The following is a 27,767-nucleotide window of genomic DNA, read 5'->3' on the forward strand; positions in this document are numbered from 1 at the left end:
GGACCAATCAACACCATCAGCTTACAGGTGCTGTCGGAGGAATGCAGTGCTGTGATTGGTTGGTGATGATTGGGTAGTCTGGTCAGAGACGTGAGTGTGACTTCTGCCCAGATAAACTGTGACGCCTGAACACATCTTTACTTTAATAAACATTTATTTTTATTCTGGAGCCCCGAACGCCTCGGGCTGAAGACACGCCCACTTTTATTTAACCTTATCTAAAGAAAGCTGCTGCTCAGGTCCTGGTGACAGAAACCTGTGAACACGTCAAAGCTGACAAAGAGTCCGAACACAGCGTCACATGACAGGGTTTTTGTGTTTTTACTGAATAAAGTGTTTTGGATGTTGTTAATGTGTGATGTTATATAGAGCTGATCATGTATTATGTCATCTATAAGTTTGTCTTTGTATCACTGCTGTGACAGAGTTTGTGTTTGTGTATAATTTGACACATTAAACACTTAAAACTACAATAACTGATTTTTGTCTTCTTGTTTTCAGCAGAATCACAAACAGCACAGGTTGGTTTTCCACAGAAACAAAGCTCATGTTCATGTTTATGCTCGAGGCAAATACTGAACTCTGTAAGTCATAAAATAAATAATGTTGGGTTTGATGAGTTCATACACTACAAGTGAAGTGAACTTAATACAAACCGGTTTACAACACATGATCATGTTGTATTCTCTGGATGGTTTCAAACTTTATGTTTGTGAAATTAAACTTTCAGAGAAAATTTTAAAGATACACGAACAGATACAAAATACACTAACTGTGTTTCAGGGATCTGTCAGCTGATTGGCCCTCTCCAACATGCTCCGCCCTCTGCTCTTCCTGTGTGCTCTCATTGCACCGACAGGTAAACGCACACACCTGTCAGCCATTCTGTCCTCACAATACTCAACTGCAAAAACATGAGAGTGACGATGAAGAAAACTTTAAGTACAAATAATCTGACATCGTCAGCAAACTTTCATCCTTTTTTTCCAAGATTTTTAATTATTCTTTAACAATAAAGTAAAACAAAGAGCCAAATATACAAAAACAATAATTCACAGAAAACAAACAACAATCTGCTCCTCCAGAAGCATCTTCAACCCTCAACATCCTCCAATCAAAGAAAACACGTTCAGATTTACACAGAAAACAACAACAAACCAAATGGATCACAAACAGCATCATTTGTTTTCATATTAGTCATGATATCAATAAATACAGTTAAAGTTGAATAATGATCATCTGCTTATCAAAATGCCATTTATGAATAAGTGACATAAAGTCTCTGGTCTGTTTTCTTTGTTTCCAAGAAAGCTAACTGATGATGTCATAGTAAAGCTTTACACTGATTGGTGAACAAATGCTGTTTAATCCCTTCATGAAGGCAGTTTTTCAGCCTGCAGCTCTCCCTGTTTGTCCGACCAGCTAACAGACTGTAGCTCACAGCTCTCATGTGTCTCTGTGTCTTCAGGTGCTCATTGGTTCTATCAGACATTCACTGAGTCTTCAGTGTTGGACATCAGCTCATGTCCCATCACGTATTATGGACAGCAGTACGAGCAGCTCTATGTGAGTAGGATGAAGCCTGATGTTTTAGCAGATCTTTGTGTTTCCATCACTGTGGCTGTTTAGTCTCCACCTGTGGCAGAGATCATGTTTGCAGACTGAGTGAACATCAGCAGTTAATGAAGGTCACACACTCTCTGTTCACGGGTTCAGGCCCTCAGAGGGCAGCTGGCTTTGAACTCAGAGTCTCATTAATGTCCTCTGCAGTGATGCTGAGTATGTGAACATCACCTGATGCAGCTTCCTGAAGCAGAGCGAGAGCTCTGACTGAAACCTGAGCAGCTCTGACACCAACAGTTCAGCTGTAAATGACTCAAAGCACAAAAGATGTTGATGTTTGACTCGTTGTGTCTCTGATTTTCCACAGGTGAACATAACATCTGGAAATGTTACCGTCTGTTTCAACGGCTTTTTCAGTCCTGAAACTGGAGGCGACTGTGTTGTGGAGCGTTCACGGGGCGCAGAGAGTTTTTACTTTCAGACATATTCATATCATTATTATTATGGTTATGATTATTGCTACTTCTATATATCTTGCAATAATGTGAGTGTTTTTCTGTATCACACAGTTAAATCCGACTAGTGTCACTTTTCACTGTTTTACCACAAATTAATTTTATAAACACTGTAAACCAAAAATAAAATTTGAGGTTTTATCACATCAAAAACTTTTGTAAAAGCTTTTAGAGGAAACTTCCTGACAGTGTCTGAAACTTTTCTGTTTGCTCGTTACAGTTTGTTTTGGTTCATCTTATCTCTGGAACACAACGAGATCTGTACACGTATAATTCCAACTCTGATCCAACGGTGAGTCTCTGAGTGTTTATAAACAACTTTACACGTCTGTTAATGTTTAAATACTACATTAAATACTTTCTAACACAAACATCGTTGTCTCTGCTTTGTAGTCGTAACATTGATTGTGTTTGTTTCTGTCCAGGTGTTTGAGCTTCAGGTCGGTGGAACCACAGTTGATACAGTGACTCTTACTTATTCATATACAACTTATTACTTCAGCATCAGTGGATGCAGACACTCAGGTAAGTGAATCTAAAGCTCCAAACTCAACTTTGGGATTCTGTAAAATGTAACTATTTGAATGTTACGGTGATGTTTGTGCTCACAGTTGTTAAACGAGTCAGTGATCTGTGAGTGTTTGAATTCCTTCAATCCTCAGGTCAGATGTATCGACCTGGTACAGTGATCAGCTCTGATCCAGAAACCTGCTTCAGTCTCACCTGTAATGAGACTGCAGTCCTCAACATCTCCAGCTGTGGTCCACTGGAGCGTTGTCAAGGCAACAACATGTAAATATGTCTTCTTTGTATTTAAAAGAAAGCAGGAAGTGTTAGTATTACATCAGCAGTGATTGAACTCATTTTGATCAGAGCAAAGAGCTTCTTCTTCTTAGTGAACAGTGAGTTTGATAAAATGCTCAAACTTCACACACAGCTGCTGATTCACAGCTGGATTATTTGATGAATCACATCTGGCTGGTGTTTCCTGTAGCGCCACCATCAGGTTTTTCTCTTTGTCTTGAAACATGAGAGCTCCCACTGGTGGCTGCAGCTCCCAACAGCAGCTCATTAAGATGTTCATGGTTGGATTTTTTTTTTTTTTTTTGATGACCAGGATATGTCCTTACATATTAAACAAATATGTAAGCATGTATTTTCTTCCATTTGCACAACATCTCTAAAATTAGAAATATCCTGTCTCAGAGTGACGCTGAAAAACTAGTTCATGCATTTATTACTTCCAGGCTGGACGACTGTAATTCATTATTATCAGGATGTCCTAAAACCTCCCTGAAAAGCCTTCAGCTGATCCAAAATGCTGCAGCAAGAGTCCTGACAGGGACTAGAAAGAGAGCAGATTTCTCCTGTTTTGGCTTCCCTTCATAGGGCTCTAGACTAACTTTTCGCCATGGTTGCACTGGTGCGCCCAACTGGTTTTTTCAACTGCATTGCTTAACCCCACTGTTTTAAATGTTCACTTTTTTTAATTGCTGTCCATACAGACAATATTGATTCGTGAATGATTAACTAACAATCTCGTCAAGACAAAGTTCTTTATGTTACGTTCCCCTGGGGGGGTCTAGGCGGGGAGGGGGAAGTAACAAAAGTGACCGGGTCAGAAAAAGGACTCAGGGAGGCGAAGCAGTTAAATAAAACAGTTTTATTGAAGTAATTCAACTAAAAGAGACGGACAAGTCGCTATCACCATAAAAGTAACACAAACAAAACTCAGGCGTTGGTCAGTAATGCAAAATGTCAAAAGGAAAACGCAGCTCACTAGCTGAAAACCACAAAAACACAGCTCACCAGCTGGAAACACCGCAAAAACACTCAGCTCACTAGCTGTACCCACACAAATGGCACTCTGGCCCAGAGCTCACCCTGCTCTGGGCTTAAATACCCTTAATTGCTGATGGTAGTCAGCTGCGCCGGAGGGAAAGGTGGCATCTCAGGTAGGAGGTAGTGGGACACGCCCACACAGGCACCCTCAGGAGAGAGAGAGGCCCTGCTAGGGCCGTAACAATTATTTAGAGCAACGTTCTACACGAAAGATAAGTTACTGAAAAAGTGCTTGTGCTTAAAGTGCGTTGGCACTTTGGCACTCTTTAGCAAGATTGTAAGCAATGTTAAACTGAATCATCATCTCTGACGACCTGTTTGCTTAAGGACAGTGAGGAGAGGGGACACTTGGGCGGTGCATTTATCACAGCATATAATGTGTTTTCTGGATACACTGGTGCTTTCTCAGCGTTTCAATTCGAAACATATTAGCACAGGTCACAAATGCAGTATTGTCTGCCATGGGCTTTCCACACTCACAACCGTACAGGCAGTGCATCATGTTGTTAACTTTATTGTATCTTAGCCAGGGAAACTGGTCAAGCCACTCTCTTCCAAATGTATAAATGTCCCCCTTTCACGTTCAGTGGGCTCTGGCTCTGGCTCATTATCTGATGCCGTCTCAGGACCAGTGTTAGACATAACCTGAGAGGTTGGTGGCTGCGAGTCAGAGCACTGGTTATACATTTCAGATGGATCAGGCCTTAACTCAACAAAAAAGTTATTAATCGTCCTTTTCATCTTTCTTAATGCCCACAGCTGCATCCACTTCTGTCAGGCCTAAGCTGCTCACTCGGGCTAAATATAAACCACAAAAACAACACTTCTCATTCTCTACATGTTTGAGAATGAGACGTCACTGGTTTCAATAATCGATCTGATTCCAATTCACAATGTTCAGATTTGCTTCGATACCCTATTTGATTCAATTCAATTTTGCCTCAGACAATCAGAAATGTTATAATTCTGATCATTTATCAGTGCTGACACTTGTGAGGCTTCATCAGAGGTGTGAACATCACAGCAGATGCCTTTGTGTCAAAGTAACTGAGGATGAAACACAGAAAAACATGAAGGAGATTTTCCTGGCCTGGATTTTTATAGCAGATAACCTTAAAAACATTCTGCAGTAGATTGAAAACTGAAGAAAAACATGACTCAACATATAAAATTACCTGATACTGCTGAAGTGAATGTTACAGAGGTTTTATTAAAAACTTGCTAAGCATTTTGCAATGTGGCATCATTTTAAAACTTTCTTCAGTATTAAACAGCAGAAATAAGCCTTTCTTGTCATTTTTGAAAAAGAAACAGCTGTTGTCAGTGCTTGTACACAATAGTGTGAAATAAGCAAATGAATGGGGGAGAGAGAGAGAGCTGTGCTGGAAGTGTGATTTTATCTTGGTGGAAGCAAAACAGCAAAGGTAAGAGTGAATTAATGAGGATGTTATCAAACGGGAACAGCAGTTTGGATCTTCTTTTGCTGCTGGCTCAGTGAATTTTGGTTGGAGAGTAAAAAAAACCTGCAGCTCAGAATCTGTGAGCTTTTTCAGCCCCGACAGCGTCTCCATTAGTGATGGGATTTCCGTCTGTTTTTAGAGAACCGGCTCTTTCGGCTCGGCTCACTAAAAAGAGCCGGCTGTTTCGGCTCCGAACCGGCTCTTCAGGTTGTTTTGTTGCTTTAATTAATTTATTATTAACAATAATATAAAATTATGCACAAAAGGAATTACTAATGTAAAAAAAAAGTAGTTTTATTTATATATGTTTATATATAAATATATGCGGTGGCCCCTACAGACAAAACACGTACAAACTCCAAAACACATTTCTAGCATGAACTGAACTTCCAAAGCAGAGCTACTAGATCACTTAAATTACACAATTGAAAGCATGTGTGTATTGTTTGTGTATTTATACACAAGCATTCATATATAGTCAAATAATTTAAAAAAAAAGGTTCATTTACCTGTTACTACCACACACCAAATCCGGTCATTAGTACTTCCTGGCTTGTGTAGCCACCAGTGTTGGGACTAACGCGTTATTAAGTAACGCGTTACAGTAACTACGTTATTATTGTGGTAACGAGCACGGTAACTAGTTATTATGCCAAAACCAGGAACGCGTTACTCGTTACTGGGATTTAGATGGGCTCGTTATTCGTTACTTTGTGTGGTGGCTATCGCGGAGCTTCCACAGATTCAATAACATTAGCAAGTGGTGGAGGCCAGCAGGTGGATGAGGGAAAAGGGAGGCAAGAGGAGAGACCCGAAGTGGCCGCTGGTCCGAGAGTGTCAGGTGAACTGAACTTCAGGTAAGAAGTTATGACCTGCAGTCTCTCTGGGTCAGATATAAACCAAGTTTAGGTGGAGTTAATTTTCGTTGTGCTGACTTTTTCGTACTGCGTGCTAGCTAGCATGACGGAGTTTCTATACAGCTGGGTGGTGCTATGTTACTGATGTTGAACTTTATTTTGTTCATAAGGTTAATTATTAGAGTTGCCAACCGTTCCCTAAAAAACGGAATCGTCTGGTATTCAGAGAAAATATTACGCGTTTCTTATTGAGGTGAAAAGGAACAGTTTGTCCCGGACTTCAGCTGCAATGAAAAAGACACAAAGCTGCAGTTATTCTGTGTCTTTACGCTGCACAGCTGCCTCTTCTTCTCTCATTCTCCCCCCTCCCTCTCCTGTTTCTACTTCATCATGAAACTGATCAATGATCAGCTGATCGGCTTTTCTCTCTTATTTATCGCCCACTTTGCGCCAGAAAGAGGAAACCAGCAGATGTTGCGCTAAACAACAGCAGCACGTTTAAGCTTGATCAGCTGTTGTTAGAATTTATTTAATATTAATTTCTAGTATCAGCTGATGTTTGCTGGAGCCACAGCTGTAAAGCTGCTGGTTATGATGTCGGTTTGGATATGTGGTGAGAGGGAAACATGAAGATGAAACCAGGAGATGTCCTTACTGAATCATCAGAGCTGAACAGGTGATGGAGAAACAGGTTTACCTTTTAGGTGACATGAATGAGTTGGAGAGAAGTTATGAACTGTTTCTGACAAATAACACCAGGATCCTTTTCTAAGTAGCTGACAGCTGGTAAACTGTTGTTGTGATTTAAGGCTATAAAAACAAAACAAAACTGAATAATGTTGAATTTTCTGCCTTTATCAGCTGCGTGTCGGCCTCCACCTGCACTGTGACCGGCCCCACTATCATTGACGTCCACGGCCAGATTAACTCCATCCAGGATCGCTGTGCGTACTCTCTGTTCTCGACTCCGTTACTCCCAGATTTCCTTGTTCTGGGGAACTTCAGGGACAGACGTCGTAAAGATGTGAGCTTTTTGGACAGTGTGACGCTGCGTGTGGACGGGCATGACATTCACCTGGAACAAGGTGGGAGAGTTCAGGTAAGCGACCTACAGCCACGGTTCATGTGTCAGAGTGGAGTCTGATCCAAAGTCCTCCCTCATCCTCTGCTGTGTCTCCTCGCATCGTTCTTCTCAGGGCTGTTAGAAGCAGTTCTTTCAGAGCTGCTGAACTCAGTGGTTGTTGCTGTGAAATCAGCCTGTTTGTGTGTTTGACATGTTTCACTCAGTGTTTCCTCCACTTTGTCTCTGCTGTGATGCAGCTGGACGACTCCACACTGACCCTCAGCAGCTCATCTCAGCTGGTTCACGGTGTGCAGCTCTCTAAGGACCAAACTGGAGTCACTGCTGATCTCTCCAACCTCAACATCTCTGTCTTCTTTGACGGCGACACCGCACAGATCCTCTTAGAAGGTACAGAAGATAAAGTTTAATTCTTGTAACATAAACTGTAAACTGTGCTGTTATTAATTGAGCTGCTGTAAGTAAGTAAGTAAAATTTATTTATATAGCACTTTTTTAAGACAAAACGCTGTTACAAAGTGCTTCACAAAAAAAAAACATGTCAAACAAACAATATAGCAACATAAAGAAAGTATAAAAGCATATCAAAAAAGCAATAGTACAATATAAATATAAAATAAAACAACATGTTACGCATTAACATTTCCCAAATGCCTGTCTGAACAGATGAGTTTTAAGCTGTTTTTTGAAAGAAGCCATCGTGTCGATGGTGCGTAGTGGGGGGGGTAAACCATTCCACAGTATAGGAGCCAGGGTTTGAAATGCGTGATCCCCCTTTGTTTTCAGACGAGTCCGTGGGATAGATAGACGACCGCTATCAGTGGATCTAAGAGTTCGCTTTGGAGAATAGGGCTGGAGAAGCTCCGAGATATAGATGGGGGCCCCACCTTGTAGAGACATAAACGTAAAGGTGAGGATTTTGAACTTATATCTATACTCAACCGGAAGCCAATGCAGGGATTTTAGTATAGGAGTGATATGGGAAAATTTATTGCTATGGGTCAAAAGCCTTGCTGCAGCATTCTGAACCGCTTGGAGCCGATTTAGTGAGGCCTTAGATACGCAGGAAAAGAGTGCATTACAATAATCCAGCCGGGAGGAGATAAAGGCGTGGACAAGCATCTCCAGTTCGGTTGTGGAGACAATAGTCCTGAGTTTGGCAATATTTCTTAAGTGAAAAAAGCAAGAGCGGGTCACGGATTTAACATGGACATCAAAGGACAAAGATTGGTCGAAAATTATCCCAAGATTCCGGGCAGTGGCTTTTATCGACGATGAAAAAGCACCCAGATGTTGACTAATCTGTGGCTTGATATTCTCCGGGGCTAGGATTAAGCACTCGGTCTTGTCTGCGTTCAACTGCAGAAAATTGTTTGTCATCCAAAGATTGATTTCCTTAAGACAGTCCATAAGAGTGGATAGCTTGTCTAATTCCCAGGATTTAAAAGAAATGTATAATTGGATGTCGTCCGCATATAAATGATAGGAAATATTTTTTGAAACCGCTAATGATCCGGCCTAAGGGAAGAATATATAGTGAAAATAATAGGGGGCTTAGAACCGAACCTTGTGGAACTCCACATAGAAGCTTAGCCACGTCTGATTGGAAGTTTCCCACTGAAACTAAAAGCGTCCTATCTTCCAGAAATGAGGTGAACCACTTTAGAACAGATCCTGATATCCCTACCGTGCAGTTTAAGCGATCGATTAAGATCTGATGGTCAACGGTATCAAAAGCTGAGCTAAGGTCCAGAAGAACCAGGACTGAGCAATCACCCCTGTCTGCAGCCATCAAGAGGTCATTTGTGACTTTCAGCAGAGCTGTTTCTGTAGAGTGTAATTTTCTGAAACCCGATTGAAATTTATCAAGAATGTTATGCTTCTCCAGCGCTTTCTTTACTTGTAGCCAAACAACTTTTTCTAGGATTTTTGAGATAAAAGGAAGTTTTGAGATGGGCCTGTAGCTTGACTGAAGTGTTGGATCCAGGTTAGGCTTTTTCAGCAGAGGTTGAATAACCCCCTGTTTAAAGCACCTGGGGACAGAGCCAGATAGCAATGAATGGTTTATCAGCGTGACCACAGAGGGCCCGATGGTCTCAAAAACTTTACAGAATAAACGAGTAGGTAAGACATCAGCTAAACTCGTTGAAGGATTCAATTGAGTCAGTGTTTCCAATAAATCCTCTAAAGAAACTGGGAGGAAAGATTCCATAATTATGGGGTGTGGACGATCATGGTTGGTGGGGTTTCCTGAGGGAGTTATGTTATGTCTTAGGCAACTAATCTTATCTTGGAAAAATTTTAAAAATTCACTGCAGTCCTTATCTGAAGAGACGGGTGTACATGGCGTTGGGGGGAGACAAAGCTACTCACTGTATCAAAGACAATTTTCGGGTTTCTTTTTCCTACTGCAAGTAGTTGAGAGAAGTAGGTGGCTCTTGAATCTGACACCATGTCATTAAAGGTAGATAATAGTTCTTTTAAGTGAAGCTTGTGAACCTCGAGTTTTGTGATTTTCCACAGGCGCTCGGTTTTACGGCATATTCGCCTAAAGCTGCGGATAGCTTCTGTAAACCAGGGCGGGCGTTTGATAGTACTGCCTTTCCTGATTTTAAGAGGAGCCACTTTATCTAGAATTTTTTGACATTGTGAATTGAAGGAGGTCATCTGCTGATCTATATCGTCTGTTTCAGATAAATTGTTAACAAACAATTCCCTAAATTCTTCTACCGCTGAGTCGCTGATTAATCGTGAACGCTTCTCATAAACAGAGGGTAGAGTGTCATAAGTAGAAGAGAGATCAAATAAAAGGTATTTATGATCACTAATAAAAATGTCTCTGCAATGAACTGGGCCGATATCCAGACCCAGTGATAATATCAGGTCCAGGGTGTGGCCACCACTGTGTGTTGGCCCAGTCACATGTTGGACAAGGTTAAAAGAGTCTAAGAGAGTAAGAAAATCCGAAGCAGCGTGACATGAACTGTCGTCAACATGAAGATTGAAATCCCCCAGCAGAAGAATTTTTTCCAGCTTAATGGTGGAGGATAGAAAATCCCCAAACTCCACTAAGAAACTCCTAGCTAGTCCTGGTGGCCTATAGATTAAAATCACATAGAAGGGATGAGTCCTATTGATCTTCATCATCTGGATTTCAAAGGAGTTAAAGGAGGGGGTCTTTACCAGCCGACAAAAAAAGGAGTTTCTAGAAATAACTGCCAACCCACCACCACGTCCTGAGAGACGCGGTGTGGTTAAGCACTTACAGTCTGCTGGACACAGTTCTTTGAAATGGACAAATTCCATATTCCGCTGCCAAGTTTCAGTTAGGAACATAAAGTCCAGGTTATTCCTAATGAAAAGGTCGTTGAGAACAAATGCCTTATTTGAGATCGAGCGGCAGTTTAATAGAGCCATGTTAATCGGCGGTGCTGGAGTGTCACTGTTTACACCCTGAGGGGCTTGGTGTAGGTTCGCACTGCATACTCCTCGGGGTTTTTTACCGTTTAGTATAATCCGTGGGACAATAGGACGGTCACTCACATGGTCTGGAAGAACTGTTTTCAGACACGGCGTCCTGATGAAGCCCATGCGAGGAGACTGTGCATTAAGCTGGAGGTCCGCCTTAGCAAAAACATCCACTGTTGAGAACTCCAAGCAGGCCGTTAAATCAGCGGTACTCTTATATTTCCGTAGTCTCACTTGGATGCCCGCTCTCCTTCCTCGTCTTCTCTGACGGTGATTTGTCCGGGAACGGCGGCTCCGGTTTTTCCCTGGCCCAGGCAAGCAAGGGACGTAATGGGCAACAGCTGATCGCCCGGAAGGTGGAGAGAAGCCTCGAAAATATTTCCAGGTTTCATCCATAGATTTCATAGTTGATTTAATCCGAAGTAGAGTGTGGCGATCGTAAACATAGGTAGCTGTAATCTTATCCACAGACAGCAGCAAAATGGGTAATGCAACATAAAACAGAAGAAGAACACAGAGTCTGACAGCGGCATTGCCGATCACAGGCGCCATCTTGTCAGGTGTGGGTTAATAAAACCAGTCCAAATTTCAGCACTATTCCTGCTGTGTTCATCCAGTTTGAATATTGATGCTGATCTGACTCATTCTGTCCTGATCCTGTGCAGGACCTGCTGGTTCATCTGTGGAGGGTCTGTGTGGAAACTCCATCAGCTCTCTGAGTGACCTGAGGCTCTCTGAGTACAGCTCCACCAGGTAAGACCTCATCACAAGCTCAGAGTCCCTCTGACTGCTGCTGCTGCTGATGTTGCAGATATTCTGTGTTTGTATAAAGCAGCCTGAACTTTGTTGTTTGTCGCCCCCTAGCTGTGAGATGCAGTACAGTGAGACTGCTGACAGCACGATCGACTGCAACAGTGTGACTGAACGGTGAGCAGACTGATCCACACAGCAGGAAACATCTTACCACTTTATTTCTAATTCACTTTAAAACATCATAACAGCTGAACAAAGTCATGTATAAAAACATAAGAGAACCAGAACAAAACATCAAATCGCTGTAAGTTAAGATAAAATAAACTTTTATTAGTCCCACACGTGGGAAATATTTTTGGTCACGGCCGAAAGCACAAGTTAAGAGCAGTAAAAATTAAGAAAAAAACAATAGGATAAGATGAGACATAATTACATACTATAAAAAATAAAAAAACATTGTGATGGACCGAGTTAAAAAAGCAGGAGTCAAAGGTTTATTAGAAAGGTAGGGTTTTCATTTAACCCCCACAATTTTAATTACAAAAGTAATAAATGTTGAACTCATAAAAGAGGTCAAAGAATCAAAACTGAACTCGGGCAGAGAACTGCAATCTTAACAAACCAAACAACTGCCCAAACAATCGTAACTGACCTAAAGAGGAAATGACACACAGGTGTGTGTGTGTGTGTGTGTGTGTGTGTGTGTGTGTGTGTGTGTGTGTGTGTGTGTGTATATATAGATAGATATCTATCTCCCCATCTATCTATCTATCTATCTATATAGTACTCGTTAAAAGTCCCCCGATACCAGGGACCGATACCACGGTCTGAGAAAAGTCTGTTTGAGCGGCGTGTAAGGGGTTAATCACAGGCGCCGAGTGCCCGCGCCGAGTGCCCGCCCCCAGGCCCCGGCTGCAGCTCAGAGCGGGGGAGAAGGGGAGGCGAGACATGTCAGCCGTGTGGAACTATTTCAAAGTGAATGAAGACGACAAAATAAAGGCGGACTGCAAATTGTGCTCAGCGAAATTGTCCAGAGGAAGCTCGAAAGGTAGCGCATTTAACACAAGCAATTTAATCAAGCACCTAAAATCCCAACATGACAATGAGTACAAGGAGTTTACCCACACTTCTAAACCAACACAACCCACGCTGCAGCAAACTCTTGCAAGACGAGAGAAAATGTCCAGAGACAATCTACGTGCTGTGAAAATAATATACTTCAACAACATGGGAATAGAGCAGCTGCGAGAGACTTCAATATTAATGAATGAATGGTACGGAAGTGGAGGAAGCAAGAAGAATGAGTGGAGTAAAGTTTGACTTATCTGACTGCTTTGTTTCACCTAATGCGCCTTGTGGTCCGAAAAATACGGTACTGCAAACTAAAGTCTGATTTTGCGTTATTTTAAATTAAGAAATAAGAATACATTACTTGAACTTTGTCACGATGGAACAGGGAGGACTCAGGCGCAGACTGAAAAATTACAGAAAACTTAAATTTTATTTACACACTCCCGGTGCACTATATACAGGTGAGGGGAAAGGGTCCAAGGTTCCCAGGGGTACAGGGAAGAATCAGGAGATGTCCTCTCTCGCACAGCTCCACACGAACAGCACAATTCTATTGGAATGGTCCTTTTCTCACACCCGCCACTCTCACTGCCGTACTCACAAATAGGCTTCGGTGTCCAAACTTCCAAACAGAGCACGAAGGATCTGCACACAGAGATGAGGAATTAACAATGAGAAGAGTACTCAAAATTGGCTTAGGCTAAAGTAGCACTGACGAGCTTTACTCAATAGTCCAGACGAGGTGCTCTCAATCACTGCCTTAATGAGAGCAAACGAGGTGAGGAGCCACAGGTGATTGCTTGCAGGTGGTGAAGGCCACGGACGGGAGCCCACAATGAGCTGCACCCAGGCAGCGTGTAGAGAGTGAAAGGAGAGAGATGTACTTCAATGTACTTCAGGCCCAGCAACACACTCAGACAAAAACTGGTTCTTCCCAAATGCAAGAACTCCAAAACACAAACTTAATAATGTAGTGTGTGCTGTACAGTGCAATGAGGAATGCTCAGATCTGAACATGTTCACATTTTGGACAGAGAGGACAGATGGTTTGAAAGACGAGTGAAAGAAGCCATCTATGTCCACTGTGAGCGACCATCTTTGAACAGAGGAGGTGGTTTACGACACCAACTGTCTGCCATCTATAATCCAGTTCTGACATCCCTTCCCAGACGCCTTACCGCCCACTCACATCCTGGGCCTTTTGACCCTAAGAAATTACATGATAGGGTGGGGCCAGGTTTCACAGCGAACTCACCCAAAACCTTGGCTTTTTTCTTTTCCTACACTCGTCTTTACCAGTGATGGAAATGACGGCATTACTAACGGCGTTACTTTTTTCAATAACGAGTAATCTAACTAATTACTATTTCTATTGTTACAACGCCGTTACTGTTACTAACAAGAAAATGCAGTGCAGTCATGTTACTATTTTTCAACAAACATCGGTTGAAGCTGTGTTCAGCTTACCACACCTTCTATCAGCTGCACGGAAGTAGCGGTCTACATAATTAATCTGGGTAAATGGCTGCAAGTAACTGTGCATATGATTTTAAAATTGCCAATTTATATTTGCATTTAAAGTTATGAAATATGATTCAACAGAATTGTTTGCGGTTGTTACAGTAAATAATATAGATTTTTCTACTCAGATTTTATGATTTTTGTATGATTTTAGATCAATTGTGTTAATACAAATTAGAGATGGACCGATCCGATATTACGTATCGGTATCGGTCCGATACTGACCTAAATTACTGGATCGGATATCGGAGAAAAATAAAAAATGTAATCCGATCCATTAAATATCACGAAAGCACCTCACAAAACTTGCAACACGCCGTAACTCACCTCAGAACTGTTAGCAGTCGGAGCAGTATGCATCACGTTATAGAGCGGCTGTGGCATGCGGGACCTGTGGTGGTCTGGATAGCATGTGGAGCTTCGCTAGCAACCCGGCATTTCATCTCCGACAAAGTTATCCCGAGAGAAGTAAAGCAAGTGTGTAAGTCCATCTCTGAATGTTTGTAAAGCATTCCTGCGTTAAGCTTAACAAGCGATATATGGAGCGACTGCCTCTCGCTCTCCGGCTGCTACTTCAATCGTGAAACTGCTTAACGATCAGCTGATCGGCTTTTCTGTCGCGAGTCCGTGTCTCTAGTTTGCTTTTGGCCCACTTTGCACCAGAAAGAGGAAACCAGTGGCTGAACAACAGCAGCACGTTTAAGCTTGATCAGCTGTTGTTTGAATGTATTTAATATTACTTTCTACTCCAGGATCTTTTTCTACGTAGCTGACGGCTGGTAACTGTGCAGGGGCGGATCTAGCAAAGTTTAGCCAGGGGGGCTGATAGGGCATGAACAGGGAAAAGGGGGCACAAAGACATACTTTTCTTTCTTATTCTCATTTAAAATGTCGAGCTTTTAATAAATAATTATCTGACACCCAAAGTTTTAATTTGATGTAAAATGAATAGAAGTCAATTACTGTATATAGTGACTATTAAGTCTAATATATATACCCTAGTAAGCTATAGTACTTTTTCCTTTGGGAAGGTACCATCTGTGCAGTCTGCAATTTTGTTGAAGAAAGATGTTGAATCTATTTAATATTTCTTGAAAAATAATTGATTTCTGTGCATTTTTTTCACACTTCATCAAATTAAGGTTGATTACGTCGATTAAGCATCATGAGGTGGAGCGTGAGGGGTGGTTCCCTATTTTTTATTTATTTATTTTTGTTGTTGCTGGGAGTTGGAACCCTATTAGTTAGGTTGCTTAATATTTACGCTAAGTACTCTTTAAAATACCAGAATAGTGAGGATGGTGTAGGTTTAAGTTTATTAGATTGATCAGTATTGCTGAACTATGAAATATTTTTTTTGTATACAGGTATAACAGAATAGCTTTAGTGTAGTTGTTGTTTTAAACTTGAGTATGAACTTATACAAAATGCAGCAAGATATTTTAAAAAACAGTTTTGTTGATTAAAAAACATTATATCGGATTCATATCGGTATCGGCAGATATCCAAATTTATGATATCGGTATCGGTATCGGACATAAAAAAGTGGTATCGTGCCATCTCTAATACAAATAGAAAACAACTGTAAATTCAGACACTTGAGGTTGTGCTGAAAAGGATGATACTAAACAAGACAAAGTAAATAGTTTTTAAATGTGAAATGTAGAGGTAAAATCAAAAGTAGTTAAAATGTCCAGTTATAACCTTTTTAAAGTAACGCAATAGTTGCTTTTCAAGTAATTCATTACTTTTAGAATCTTGTAACTCAGTTACTAACTCTGTTACTTTTTTGAAGATGTAACTAGTAACTATAATCAGAAATGGGCAGTACCGCGTTACTTGTAACGGTAATGCAAAAACGGTAATTAGATTACCGTTACTTTCCCGTAGGAACGCTGCGTTACTGCGTTACTAAAACCGTGATTTTTTTTTGCGAGAATGTCTCATGACAGTGACGTAAGCGAGTGCGACAACAGCTGTGTGCAGATCAACAATGGATAATATATCGAGTGCGGGAGAGAGTATGAGCGTGCAGCGTTTAAAGTGTGGAAGTACTAACCTTACTTTGAGTTTGATTCCATAAAAAGTGACAAAAACATTAGCGTCCGTTGTGCGTGCGAAGAAAACTTCTTTTTACAGCGAAAAAAACCCCTAAACTTCCAAGCAAGCGCCGAGTGCGCAACGACGTAATGGGAAATTCACGGATTCAAACTTGCGGATTCTTCCACTGAGCGCTGCGACACACCTGCACCAGGGTAAAATCTGCCTACCGCAGTCCTGCTTTACAGGTGAAAATAGAGCAACAGGACCGCTGAGTCTTTGACTTTATTTATTTTCTGCTGTGTTTTACTTGCATCTATTTGAAAGAGTGAGTGTAAACACACCAAAACTATTTTATTTTATGTGCTGGAATGTACAGAAAATAGGTTTAAATGTTAAACTAATTTCTTCCAGTCAGAGAATGTTGCATATAATTAATTTTTGTGCTTGATACATAAAATTAAAAGATTAAAACTAATAAAACAAGTTTTAAAAAGAGATGTTTCCATTTGATTACATTTTGTATGATGGATTATGCAGAAAAAGTAGAATTGGGCTTGTAAATAGTTTTTTTTTTAAATAACCAAGTAACTAAGTAATTAATTACTTTTGAAAATAAGTAATCAGTAAAGTAACAGGATTATTTTTGGGGGGACGTAATCAGTAATTAGTTACTGATTAATTTTTTCACGTAACTTGACCAATACTGACTATAATTAATTACTTTTTCAAAGTAACTTGCCCAGCACTGGTCTTCACACCTTGGCGTGGGGACAGCTCACCCAAAACCCTGGCTGATTGTGACCCACACCCGTTTTCACACCTTGGCTCATGTGATTAGGTAGAGGATCATTAGGGGGTCGATTGTCCCTCTTGGGGGATACTCCCACAGGTCTTAAATCTGGGACTCTCCACTGCTTGACCCTAGAACTGAAGAACCTTCTTGAATGTGAGGTCAAACGTCCTCAAGCAACTTAAAAAAGTCTAGACTCTTTTTCTTTCTGTTTTCATTTGTACCAGTTAAAAATCATGCAGCGCTATTTTGTAACAATTGTAGAATGAGAGGGGGGCCTGGCTAATTCCAGTCAAAAGAGAATTACAATAATCCAGACGACAGGTCACGAACACATGGATCAAAGTGTCTAGGTGGTTTCTAGGAGGGGGACTTAACCACAGGGTTGACATATGAGTCATGTTTAAGGCTGGGGTCTATTTTCACAACTAAATTGGTGATGCTGGACTTTTTATGCAGGACCAAAGAGGAAAGATCTAAAATCATGACCTCTGTCTTTCTTCTTTTTTCATTAAAATTAAAAAGGTTGAGTGCCATCCACCATCTTTCTGTATTATACTTAAATTATGTGTGTTGTGTCTGCACCTCGCAGACCCCGCTGGTTCAAAGACTTATCACCCGGTAACAAAGACAAACAGCTTAACCGTTCTTTACTTGCTAGTAAGGGGAGTCTGGTCGGATCCTCAGAGCAGCACTTTTGCCCTCGACCTCAGACGACTCCAAAAGAACCAGCCTCCCCTGCAGCCTTTTATTCTCTCACACACAGTTTCCCAAACAGCCACTGTTAAACCCCCCTGTGGTGCGCCATAAAATGTCATTAAACTAAGGCACTGAGCATGTGTATGTAACTTCCTGATCACAAAGGATCATCTCCCCTCACCCTGTGTATGGCTTAACCCCTCTAATGGTACACAAGCACAGGTGAGGTCATAAATGGCAAGAAGTAAACATCCTCCCTAAATAAGGACAGAGAACCTTCACATAGGGTTTCTGCAGTTAAACACTATACCAATTACCCCCCCCCCCCCCCCCCCCACCTAGATGTAGGCCGGGAGGAGGATGGAAACAGAAGAATGTTGTTGATCATACAGTTTGAACCAAGGCTTACAAATTTAAGTAGAACAATGACAACTATTAACCAAACAATGTAACTTCAGCACAGATGGAAGATAAAAACACCTGATCACAGATTATTATTTTATTCTCATTAATGTTTTTTTTTTTTTTTTTTTTTTTTATCTGTGGTACAGCTGTAATCTCCTGAGGGAGGCGCCCTTCTCCTCCTGTAACAGTGACATTGACCCAGAGCCCTACATAACCGCCTGCACCGACACTTTGTGTAAATATCCTGCAGTGGACGGACTCAACTGTCAGTTCCTGAAGGCCTACGCCAGAGCCTGCAGTCTACACAACCTCGCTCTGGATGGCTGGACATCAAATACCGGCTGCTGTAAGACCTTAATAAGACATTAATAAGCTCTCCTTTGTTAAAGACCTGAACTCTGGAGTTTTAGAGCTCCCATGTTTTCAGGATAATACATCAGTGTGTTCCTCTGTAGCCTCTGAGGCCTTCTGTCAGGACAGGACCTGCAGCGATCACGAGTTTTGCGGTCAGAAGACGGTCGGTGGTGACACTCGCTGCTTCTGTCGGGACATTTTTGCCTCCAAGTACCAAGCAAACAACTCTTTGGGTACGACAGCTGTGACATCACCATGACAACAGGGCTGAATAATGGAGGAAAACCTCTAACTGTGATTTTTCTGACTGATATTGTGACGTTCAGGTGATGCAACGGTCTGCATGCAGGACTCTGCTTCAGTCACTCTGGTCGGTTGTCTCCTGGAGGACAAACACATCAATTACTCTGCTTTACAGCTCAACTACCCGACCTGCAGGGGTCAGGTGGACGAGCTCACCCACATGGTGACCTTCAGCTTCAACAGCAGCAACAGCTGTGGGACGGTGGTCACGGTGGGTTTCATCTCCTCCTCTTTACCTTCTACAAGCAGCCAAACATCTTCCAGCATCTGCTGAGCTTCTCCTGCTCTGCTGCAGTTTGGGATCTTTCTGTGGGATCAGCTTCACCTCTGAGCTCTGTGGCTTCTCATCATGTTGATGATCTGTGTAGTTCATACACAGAAACATCAGAGTAGGAGTTTGATTCAGTACAGGAAGAAACTCTCTAATGTTTATGCTGTGTTAAAATAAAGTGACTTCATTCAGTGTGCTCGACTCGTCTGCGTGACACGAGCGGTCAAAGGCAGAGACAGAAAGGAGACTAAAGCTGCTGTTGTTGCTTTTAAGAACAAAGTGAATGAGTTTGATGTTTTTGACGTGTCTATTTAGCAGATTGTTTCTGATGAAATCTGTGATTATAATCACTGACAAGATGTCATAAACATTGGACTGAAAAAACAAGGACACTTTCTTAACTTAACTTACTTAACTTCATACGTCTGAGTTAGAGGTCCATCATCTTCAAAGTGTAGTCAAAGTGTTGATGTTCTCAGATTAAAATCACTGTAAAGAGACTGAAAATAAAGCTAACGTAGCTTCATGTGTCTGTGCAAATAAAGCAAACAGAGCATGATTTACATTCACTTTTTCTAATTGAAAAAAACTGATTCAGTGCACTTTGGGATTAATGAACTGAACTGAATAGACAAATGTTAACAGTCAGTAGCAACATCTGATTGTGTGACTCCACAGACCAACAACAGTGAACTCATCTACAAAAACACCATCATGAACCAGAACAGCTCCTCTGACATCATCACTCGTCACGACCAAGTCTACATCGACTTCTCCTGCATCCAAACTCAGCCGGACATCAAGACTGCCACCTTCAGGATCAGAGACAGGTGTGTGGTTGAGTTACTTTAAGATATGAAGCTTCTCCTGAGGTTTGTGAGTCAGAGAAAGCTGAAGTGTGTTTGTGTTCTGCAGCTCTGTGATCCAGCACATCACATCTGGAGTTTGGGATTACACTCTGATCATGAAGGCTTTCACTGACGCCGGCCGCACACAAGCTGTGGAGTCCAGCACTGAGGTGCAGTTGAACCAGAAGATCTGGGTGGAGCTGAAGACTGACGGGCTGGATGGAGACCTGGTCGTCATGGTAACCGACTCCTGCTGGGCAACTGACCAGCCATCACCCGACAGCACTCCGAGATACGACCTGATCATAAACGGGTGAGACAGACTCAGAGAGTCATGTGGTTTTGATCTCTCTCATGGACTCCTGAACAAAGTGTGTTTTCCTGTCTGTGAGCAGCTGTGCCAACCCTGCTGACCAGACTGTGCAGGTGAAGGAAAACGGACTGGGAACCTCCAACTACTTCTCCTTTAACATGTTTGAGTTCACTGGAGGCTCTGGTGAAGTCTTCCTGCACTGCAAACTCCACCTGTGCCCCAAACAGAACAACTGTGTCCCGGTACAGCTTTGTTACCAAACACATCACACACAATCAAATGTATCTCTCTTCTGTTACGATCATTAAACAGATTATTTTCACTTATTCTTGTTTCTATTCTGACACAAAAGCTCAAATGTTCTCAGCAGATTCAGTCCTGAATGAAAGGATCAGTGTTGATCTTCTAAAGTCTGGACTTTGTCTCTCTTTGTCTTTAGACTTGTCCTGGAGCTGCTCGCAGACGCAGATCTGCCAGGTCCAAATATGAAGGTGAAGCCTTCATCAGCATGGCCTGGACTCATTAGGTAAGACACAGTCTGCTAGTGCTGAGAAGTGTTTGTAGACAAAGTGCTGATTGTTAGTGCTGTAGCAAATATGTTTCCCATAGAAAAATGTTTTATTTAATTCAACAGAAAGATATTTACTAAGTTCCTCACCAATGAGTTTGTGTTTCGAACTGTCCTCATGTGATAAACTAAATGAACTGCTGAGTGAGTGAAAACTCTTGGTGTGTCATCTGTAGCCTGACAGTCCAGGATCAGGGTGAAGGCCTGTAGTGTTTTCAACAAGGATGTTGGTGACACTGAGTTAAACCACAAATCAAGACCCTGGAGATTAGTTGCAGCTTGTTTAATTGTCTCCATGAACATCTGGGGAAAACTGAAATGACAGATAATAAACTCCATCTCAACAGGTAGAAGCATGTTTACATCAATAAAGTGCATAACGCTCACTAAAACATTCATTTCAGCAAACTATACATCAATATCCAAACCTATCTGTGTAAACTATCGTATAAAGAAACTTCCAGCCTGAATAATTCAGAGTAGATGGCATCTGATTACATTTCTATACTGCCTTTAGCATGTGGAGCTAGTTACCCAGCAAAAACCGAGCTGCCGGAAGTACTTGTCCTGAACCGGAAGTGCCTGACCAGAACCGGAAATACATTTTAGCTCTTTTCCTTTTAACAAAAACGTATCTAAAGCATGAATTATACATTTTAACATGTATTAATTTTTTTTAATGACAAATATGTTTAGAATTATTTATTTTAAACGTATTAACTTATTTATTCAGAAAAATGCCTTAGGGCAACATACTCCATGCCTGGCCTCAGGAGGCCACTATGTTAAACAAACATTATGCAATCAGTCCTTTGGCAGGAGGAGGATAAATTCTGTAACCGGTCTCATAAATGTCTTTACATACCCTTGATCGCATGTCTTTACCTCAATCTTCCTTACTCGATTGTCATTGCTTGGGAATTTGGCAGTGATCCTGGCCATGGGCCAGCTGTTTCATGCAACCTGCTTGTCCTTGAGCAGAAACAGGTCACCAACTTGGAGGTTTCTGCGTGACCCAGTCCATTTCTGCTTTAGCTGCAATGTGGGTAGATACTCTCACCTCCAGCGTGGATAGGGGATAGGACGAAAGGTTTCTCTGTATCAGTGGACACTGGGACGAGCGACCTTGCATTTATTATGGCTGTAACTTCAGCCATGAGTGTCCAGATGAGTACTTGGAGGTGAGTGACTTAAGTTTTTACTTGTGGTCTAATTTCTGAGTCCTTATCTGGTTCAATCAGGTCAAACATTCCACTCACTTTTGTTGTATCTGCGGCAGGATGGTGGATGAAGGGTGGTCCGGTGAACCAGGTGGACTTTTTTAGTTGGAATGCTGACAATGACCTAGATGCATGGTCTGGTGGATTTTCCTCTGTGTGCACATAATGCCACTATTCTGGCTTGATGACTGGCGAATGCGCTGTACTCTGTTGTGAACATATGCGTAAAACCTTTTTGACTACAGATGTAGCCAAGCACTACCTTACTGTCTGTATAGAAGTGCACTGCATCAAAGTTTAAGTCCAACTCATTTTGAATGAGGTCGGCCATTTCTGCTGACAAGCTGGCTGCACATAGTTCAAGCCTTGGTATTGTAGGTTCTGACAGGGGGGCTAGTTTTGCTTTGCCTATTACGAAGCCTACCTCGACGTTCCCATCTGTTTGATTTGCCTTTAAGAAGGCTATGGCTCCTATGGCCTTAGTAGAGGCATCTGAGAAAAAACACAGTTCCTTGCGCTTTGCTCAACTTAGTGAGGTGGATGTGTAGGTTCTGGGAACATGTAGTTCTTTTAGGTTCTGAAGGGAATTTCTCCACATTTCCCATCTGCTTTGTTTATCCTCTGGAAGGGGTACGTCCCAATCTAAACATTCTGAAGTAAGCTCTCTGAGTAGGGCCCTTCCTTGGATTGTAACAGGTGCCAATAGGCCCACAGGATCGAAGATGCTATTGACAGAGGACAATACACCATGGCGAGTAATTGGCTTGTTTCAGTTGGCGACTGAGTAAGTGAATGTCTCTTGTTATTTCCCAAATTAAAATTAGTCCAAGGCTTCACTGGGATTGTGTCTCTTCACCACTTAAATCTAAATTTTTAATGACAGGAGCACAATCTTTTGGGCAGAAGGCCTGCAAAACAGCCTGAGAGTTAGAAACAAACTTATGCAGGTGCAGGTTGGGTCCAGCGAGTGGGGCTTGTGCTCTTTGAAGAAAATCTATAGCCTCAGCAGGAGAGGAAACAGAAATCAAGCCATCATCTACATAAAAGTGCCTCTCCACGAACTTTACTACATCTGCACCATAGTCCTTTGAACCTACTCTGAGGCCTTGCGTAGTCCATAAATGGCAACAGCAGCAGATGTTGAGTTGCCAAACACGTGGACTTTCATTCACTCGATAACTTCTTTGTTTAGATCGTTGTCCCTGTGCCACAGAAAACGGAGGAAGTTGCTGTGGTCATCACGCACCATTAAACAGTGAAACATTTGCTGTATATCTGCCATGATTGCAACATTTTCTGTCCGGAAGATGAGAAGAACTCCGACGAGTGTGTTACTTAAATCGGGGCCAGTAAGGAGGACATGGTTAAGTAAAGGTTTTTGTGGGTGGTAGACTCCAAACGTTGGAAGATACCAGCACTCTTCTCCTCTTTTCAGTGTGTGTGTGGGTGTGGGACCTCAGCATGACCATTGGAGAGGATCTTTTCTATAAAGGCCACATAATGCTGCTGTGTTTCAGGTTTCCTATTTAGCGTCCGTTTTGAGGATGAGAACCTTGTGGCTACCTGTTTTCTGGTTTTTGGTAATTGCTGGTGGGGTTCCTTAAACGGAAGTGGGGAAACCCAACTGTTTTCCACATCTCTGTACATAGCTTGGTCCATTATTTTTAGAAAGTGTCCTGTATTAAGTGAGCTGGTTTATTGTCGTTATCTGTCTGGTTAAAAAAATGTTTGACCCAGAGTTTGTTTGGGCGCTTTACCTGGCCTATTTGTGTGTGACACTTCTTTGAGTTGCAGAAGGCTGCTGCATGGTTCAAAAACTGAAGGGCGGCCATTTTCTAGAACAACTGTCTTCAGGGTGCTGACTGTAGGCCTATGAACATTACCCAGACAGACCCAAACAACTACAACCCACCCTAGGTCTAGGCACTGGGCAAAGGGGGCATTATGGGGGCCATTAATTCTCTGCCTGACCTTCTGTGCCGGTAAAACATCTGCCATGTAAAACACATCCCTAGTAGCAGGAGTATTTTGGCTTTAGGGTCTAGTTCTGGGATGTACTTTGCTATGGTTTGGAGGTGTGGCTGGTGTAGCACTACGCTGGGAGTTGGGATTTCACCCCTATTGTTAGGAATGTCCTGACACTCTATGAGCAATGGTAGAGAGATAACTACTGACCTATCCAGTGACTCGATATGGAAGCCTTCAGCTGTTTTACCCCATGTTTCTACTACACCAGAGCATGTTCTAAGATTGCAGGAGAAAGGTTCACTTTTAATGTCAAAAAGTTCGAAGAACTCAGGCTTGGCTAAAGAACAAATGCTCTGATCGTCTAGTATTACATATGCCTTAACAGCTCTGTCTTTGTAACCTTTAGGGTACACCAATACAAGACATGGAACATGAACGTCCCCACTGACCTGGACCGCACACGTCTGTGCAGCTTGTTGTGACATCAACTGTGTCGTGACCAATGTTCCCTCTAATTTTTCATGTGTCTGAGCGAACACACAAACTCCCTGAGCGATCCCTTGGACCACTGTGAGCAACAGCAGACGTGTGCACTGTGGTCACGCCGGCATCAAATCCATCCAAGTTACATGGTTTATTAAAATAATCAAATTACAGCATTTACATTTATGTTAGACTACTTTTAATTAACTGCTTTAACCCACTTACAATGAAAATTAAAATTAAAAAAAAAGAAAGAAAATTAAAATATATCTTGTTCATGACCTGTGTAGTATGTTAACACCATTGGAAGTAAAAAAAAATAACTTCAACTCTAATTTTGAAAACACAATTTATTTTTTTTAATAGAGCTCTGACTTGTATTATGAGTCTGAGTCTGTGGTCTGGGAGAGACTCCTGTAACTCTGTCTGCAAAATACAGCATATAATGACCAATGTTGGGCAAATAATTATATAGTTAGTTCTTCAAAAAAACTTACTGAGTTTTGAAAACAACAAAGTTTTTGCAGCTGTTTACTTAAAATGCTGCCAAGTCGTTTTTTTAAACAAACATTTCAAAATATGTATTTATTTACAGAACAATCAGGTGTTCTGCATCAAATCTGATGCCACACAAATTATTTGTGCCACTCCAAAAAATTATTTGTGTCCACTATGAGATAAAGGAGAACATCAAAAGCCTGATACCTGCAGGCCTGACAACAGGAGATGTATCACTCCTGTAACACCCGTAACACTCACCTCATTGTTCTCACACACAACACAACTATTGACTACACTACACACTAACCATACAAGATTTGCGCTAAACGTAGCAAATCAAAACACCGTAGTCACTCTTAAAACTTCCCCCCTTTCCTAAACAACTAAAAGCCATGTTGCCATATCATTTTTTGATTGGTCGACATTTTTCGAACAATAGGAAAGGGTGAGTTTTTTTTTTATTTTGTTTTTGCTCACAGGCGGAGAGTGCTTTCGAGCGTTTTCCTTTTAAAATGCTGTTTTTACCGTTTCTTCTCGCAGTAAATATAAACAACAATAGTATTCAGGAAGAAAACCAAGCATTACATATGTTTTTATCATAACACGTTGTCATTAACCTGGCTTCACTCCACATCAGCCACGCCGCTTTGCTAGCTAAAACACCGGTGTCGGCACATAAGGACGCTGTCACAGCCTGTCAACGACGTTGATTAGCTGCGTGTATACGAATGTGAATAGCATCATTGGCTGGACTATGGGATAAGGTGGCATCGTTCTTATCACATACTGGAGCAGCCAGTCACTTGCTGACTAACACTGCAAAACAGAATTGTTAACGTATTTACTTTAATTTCAATTCAGGTTAGTTTTTTTTTTTGTGTGCAATACAGCTTTTTTGTGCACAGAGACCATGCCAGCAGTGCGCAATTGCGAACACGCGCAGCTTAGAGGGAACATTGGTCATGACTGCTTGCTCTCTCCCCGCCATTCTCTTGTGCTGGAAGTGGAGGCTTGTTGGTCTGTGGAGGAGGACTGTGTCGTGACCTGTGCTTTCACATTCAGAACACTTTGCTGAAGATTTGCATTCCTTCGCAATATGAGTGTCTGAAGAACAGCATCTGAAGCATATTTCTTTTCTCTTTAAGGAAGGCCTTCCTTTCATCAAGTGATTTCTTCCTAAGCATGAATTACACATTTTAACAACATGTATTTATTTTTTTTATGACAAACATGTTTAGAATTATTTATTTTAAACGTATGAACTTATTTATTCAGAAAAATGCTTTAGGACAATACAAGGCCCATCTCAGCTCTGATGGTGAGCAGATGAGAGGAAGAAGTGACATGACAGAGAGGACTGAGGGTTGTTCAGCAGTCACAGTGGGGTCTGGTTTATCTTCTCAGGTGGTTTCCATGGTGACTCGGACTGACTTACAACTTACTGACCTCCACGATGATCCTTGACTTCTGATTGGTCCTAAGCCAGATTTTGGATGTTGGAAAGACTGAGCTCAGTTCTGCGGCAAACTCCCACAGCTGGAATAAGCAGATGTTTTTTTAGAGCAGGACCAAACTGTCGTCTTTGACACATGATAAAGTTCAGATGATGGTTTTTTTTTTCAGTTTCATTAGTAACTTGGTGAAAGGGAAGAGTGTGAGCTGCATGTGATTTCCAGCCTAACCATATAAATAAATCTGGGGTAAATCTACACTCCTGAAACTTAACAGAATCAGATCTCACTAACACTGTCAGATATTTTACTTGAGTTAAGGATACTGGACATATTTATTTCTTGGCTATATTCATAGAAAGAAATATATGAACACAGGTCCAAAGCATCCATGAACAGTGAGGCCTTAACCAAAGCGGTATCTTTCTTTCTCAGGTTGTTGTAATTTAAAATGATTTACGTACAAAGTGATGAAAATTTCCAGTGAATCAAGTAAAAAATGATTTATTCTGTGAACATGAAGTGATTTAAAAGTAAATATGAAAATCATCTCTTTAAGAAGGTGGTAATCAGGGTAAAATATTTAAAGGGGATCATCTGGTTTCTTACTCTTTTTTTGTAGCTGAATGTTGTAAAGGTGAAGGTGTGTGGATTTCTTTTTCACCTGTTATCAGACCATTACAATCATGTGAAGTATGCAAGCAGAGTCTCTTTAACTCCGATTGTCTTATAAAACAAGCCGGATGCAGCTCAAAGTGGACACAGCTGCTGAACTGTTATTAGTGAAAGAACCAAGAGAGGACCACAGCTGAGTTATCAAAGTTGTAATTTGGTCTCTTTAAGGCAGGTGAAACAAACCAGTGCTGGAGTCCATGTGACAGAAAACTGACCAGCTGTAACCAAAGCTGCAGTCAGCTGATCTGTGGTCGTATCTTTAAACAACTGTGTCACAGTGAAACAAAACAGTTGGTTTATGTGTTTCCCATTTGAGCTGCTGATTGGCACTTAAAGTTGCAGGACAGCATCACCTTTACTGTGATCTTTGGAGCTCCGATAAGCTCAAGAACATATGGAAGTTACATCTTTCCTTTTAGAAAACACACAGTACAAAGTGAGCATGATTTCATGGTGACTTTTTCCTTTCTGTGTTGTTTTTGGAGGCAGCAGTGTTGATAACAGCACATGAAACTGAGACTTGATGCTCTGCTTTGTCGCCTTCACGCTTTACTGTTTGTTCCAAAAGACCAAAAAAATAAATAAAGGACATGGGTAATAAAATAACCAGAGTTTGGGTTTTCTCTTCTTTGTCACTTCCACTCAGAAACTGTTTGTTGCCATCAGCTGTTTCCAGGTGTTTCCAGCTGTTTCCAGGTCCATTTCTCTTTCAGTTCTAAGATTATAAGATCAAAAGCACATTTC

The 27,767-nt window shown here is 41.5% G+C and overlaps 1 protein-coding gene across 1 annotated transcript; it reads left to right on the top strand.

The window, feature by feature from the left end:
• The first annotated feature begins 798 nt into the window (after positions 1-798).
• LOC113019464 (alpha-tectorin-like) lies at positions 799-27,629 on the top strand. The gene is made up of 18 exons (XM_026163201.1): positions 799-859; positions 1,469-1,566; positions 1,931-2,107; positions 2,299-2,370; positions 2,504-2,603; positions 2,741-2,870; positions 7,099-7,336; positions 7,558-7,708; positions 11,452-11,539; positions 11,651-11,713; positions 18,215-18,414; positions 18,524-18,655; positions 18,749-18,936; positions 19,675-19,826; positions 19,912-20,157; positions 20,240-20,399; positions 20,597-20,683; positions 26,302-27,629. Exons 1-17 carry the CDS (start codon positions 814-816, stop codon positions 20,681-20,683), a joined length of 2,328 nt encoding a protein of 775 aa, XP_026018986.1. The 5' UTR covers positions 799-813; the 3' UTR covers positions 26,302-27,629.
• Positions 27,630-27,767: the final 138 nt, after the last annotated feature.

The sequence above is a fragment of the Astatotilapia calliptera genome, chromosome 3 (assembly GCF_900246225.1).
Source record: "Astatotilapia calliptera chromosome 3, fAstCal1.2, whole genome shotgun sequence".
NCBI classification, from domain to species: domain Eukaryota; kingdom Metazoa; phylum Chordata; class Actinopteri; order Cichliformes; family Cichlidae; genus Astatotilapia; species Astatotilapia calliptera.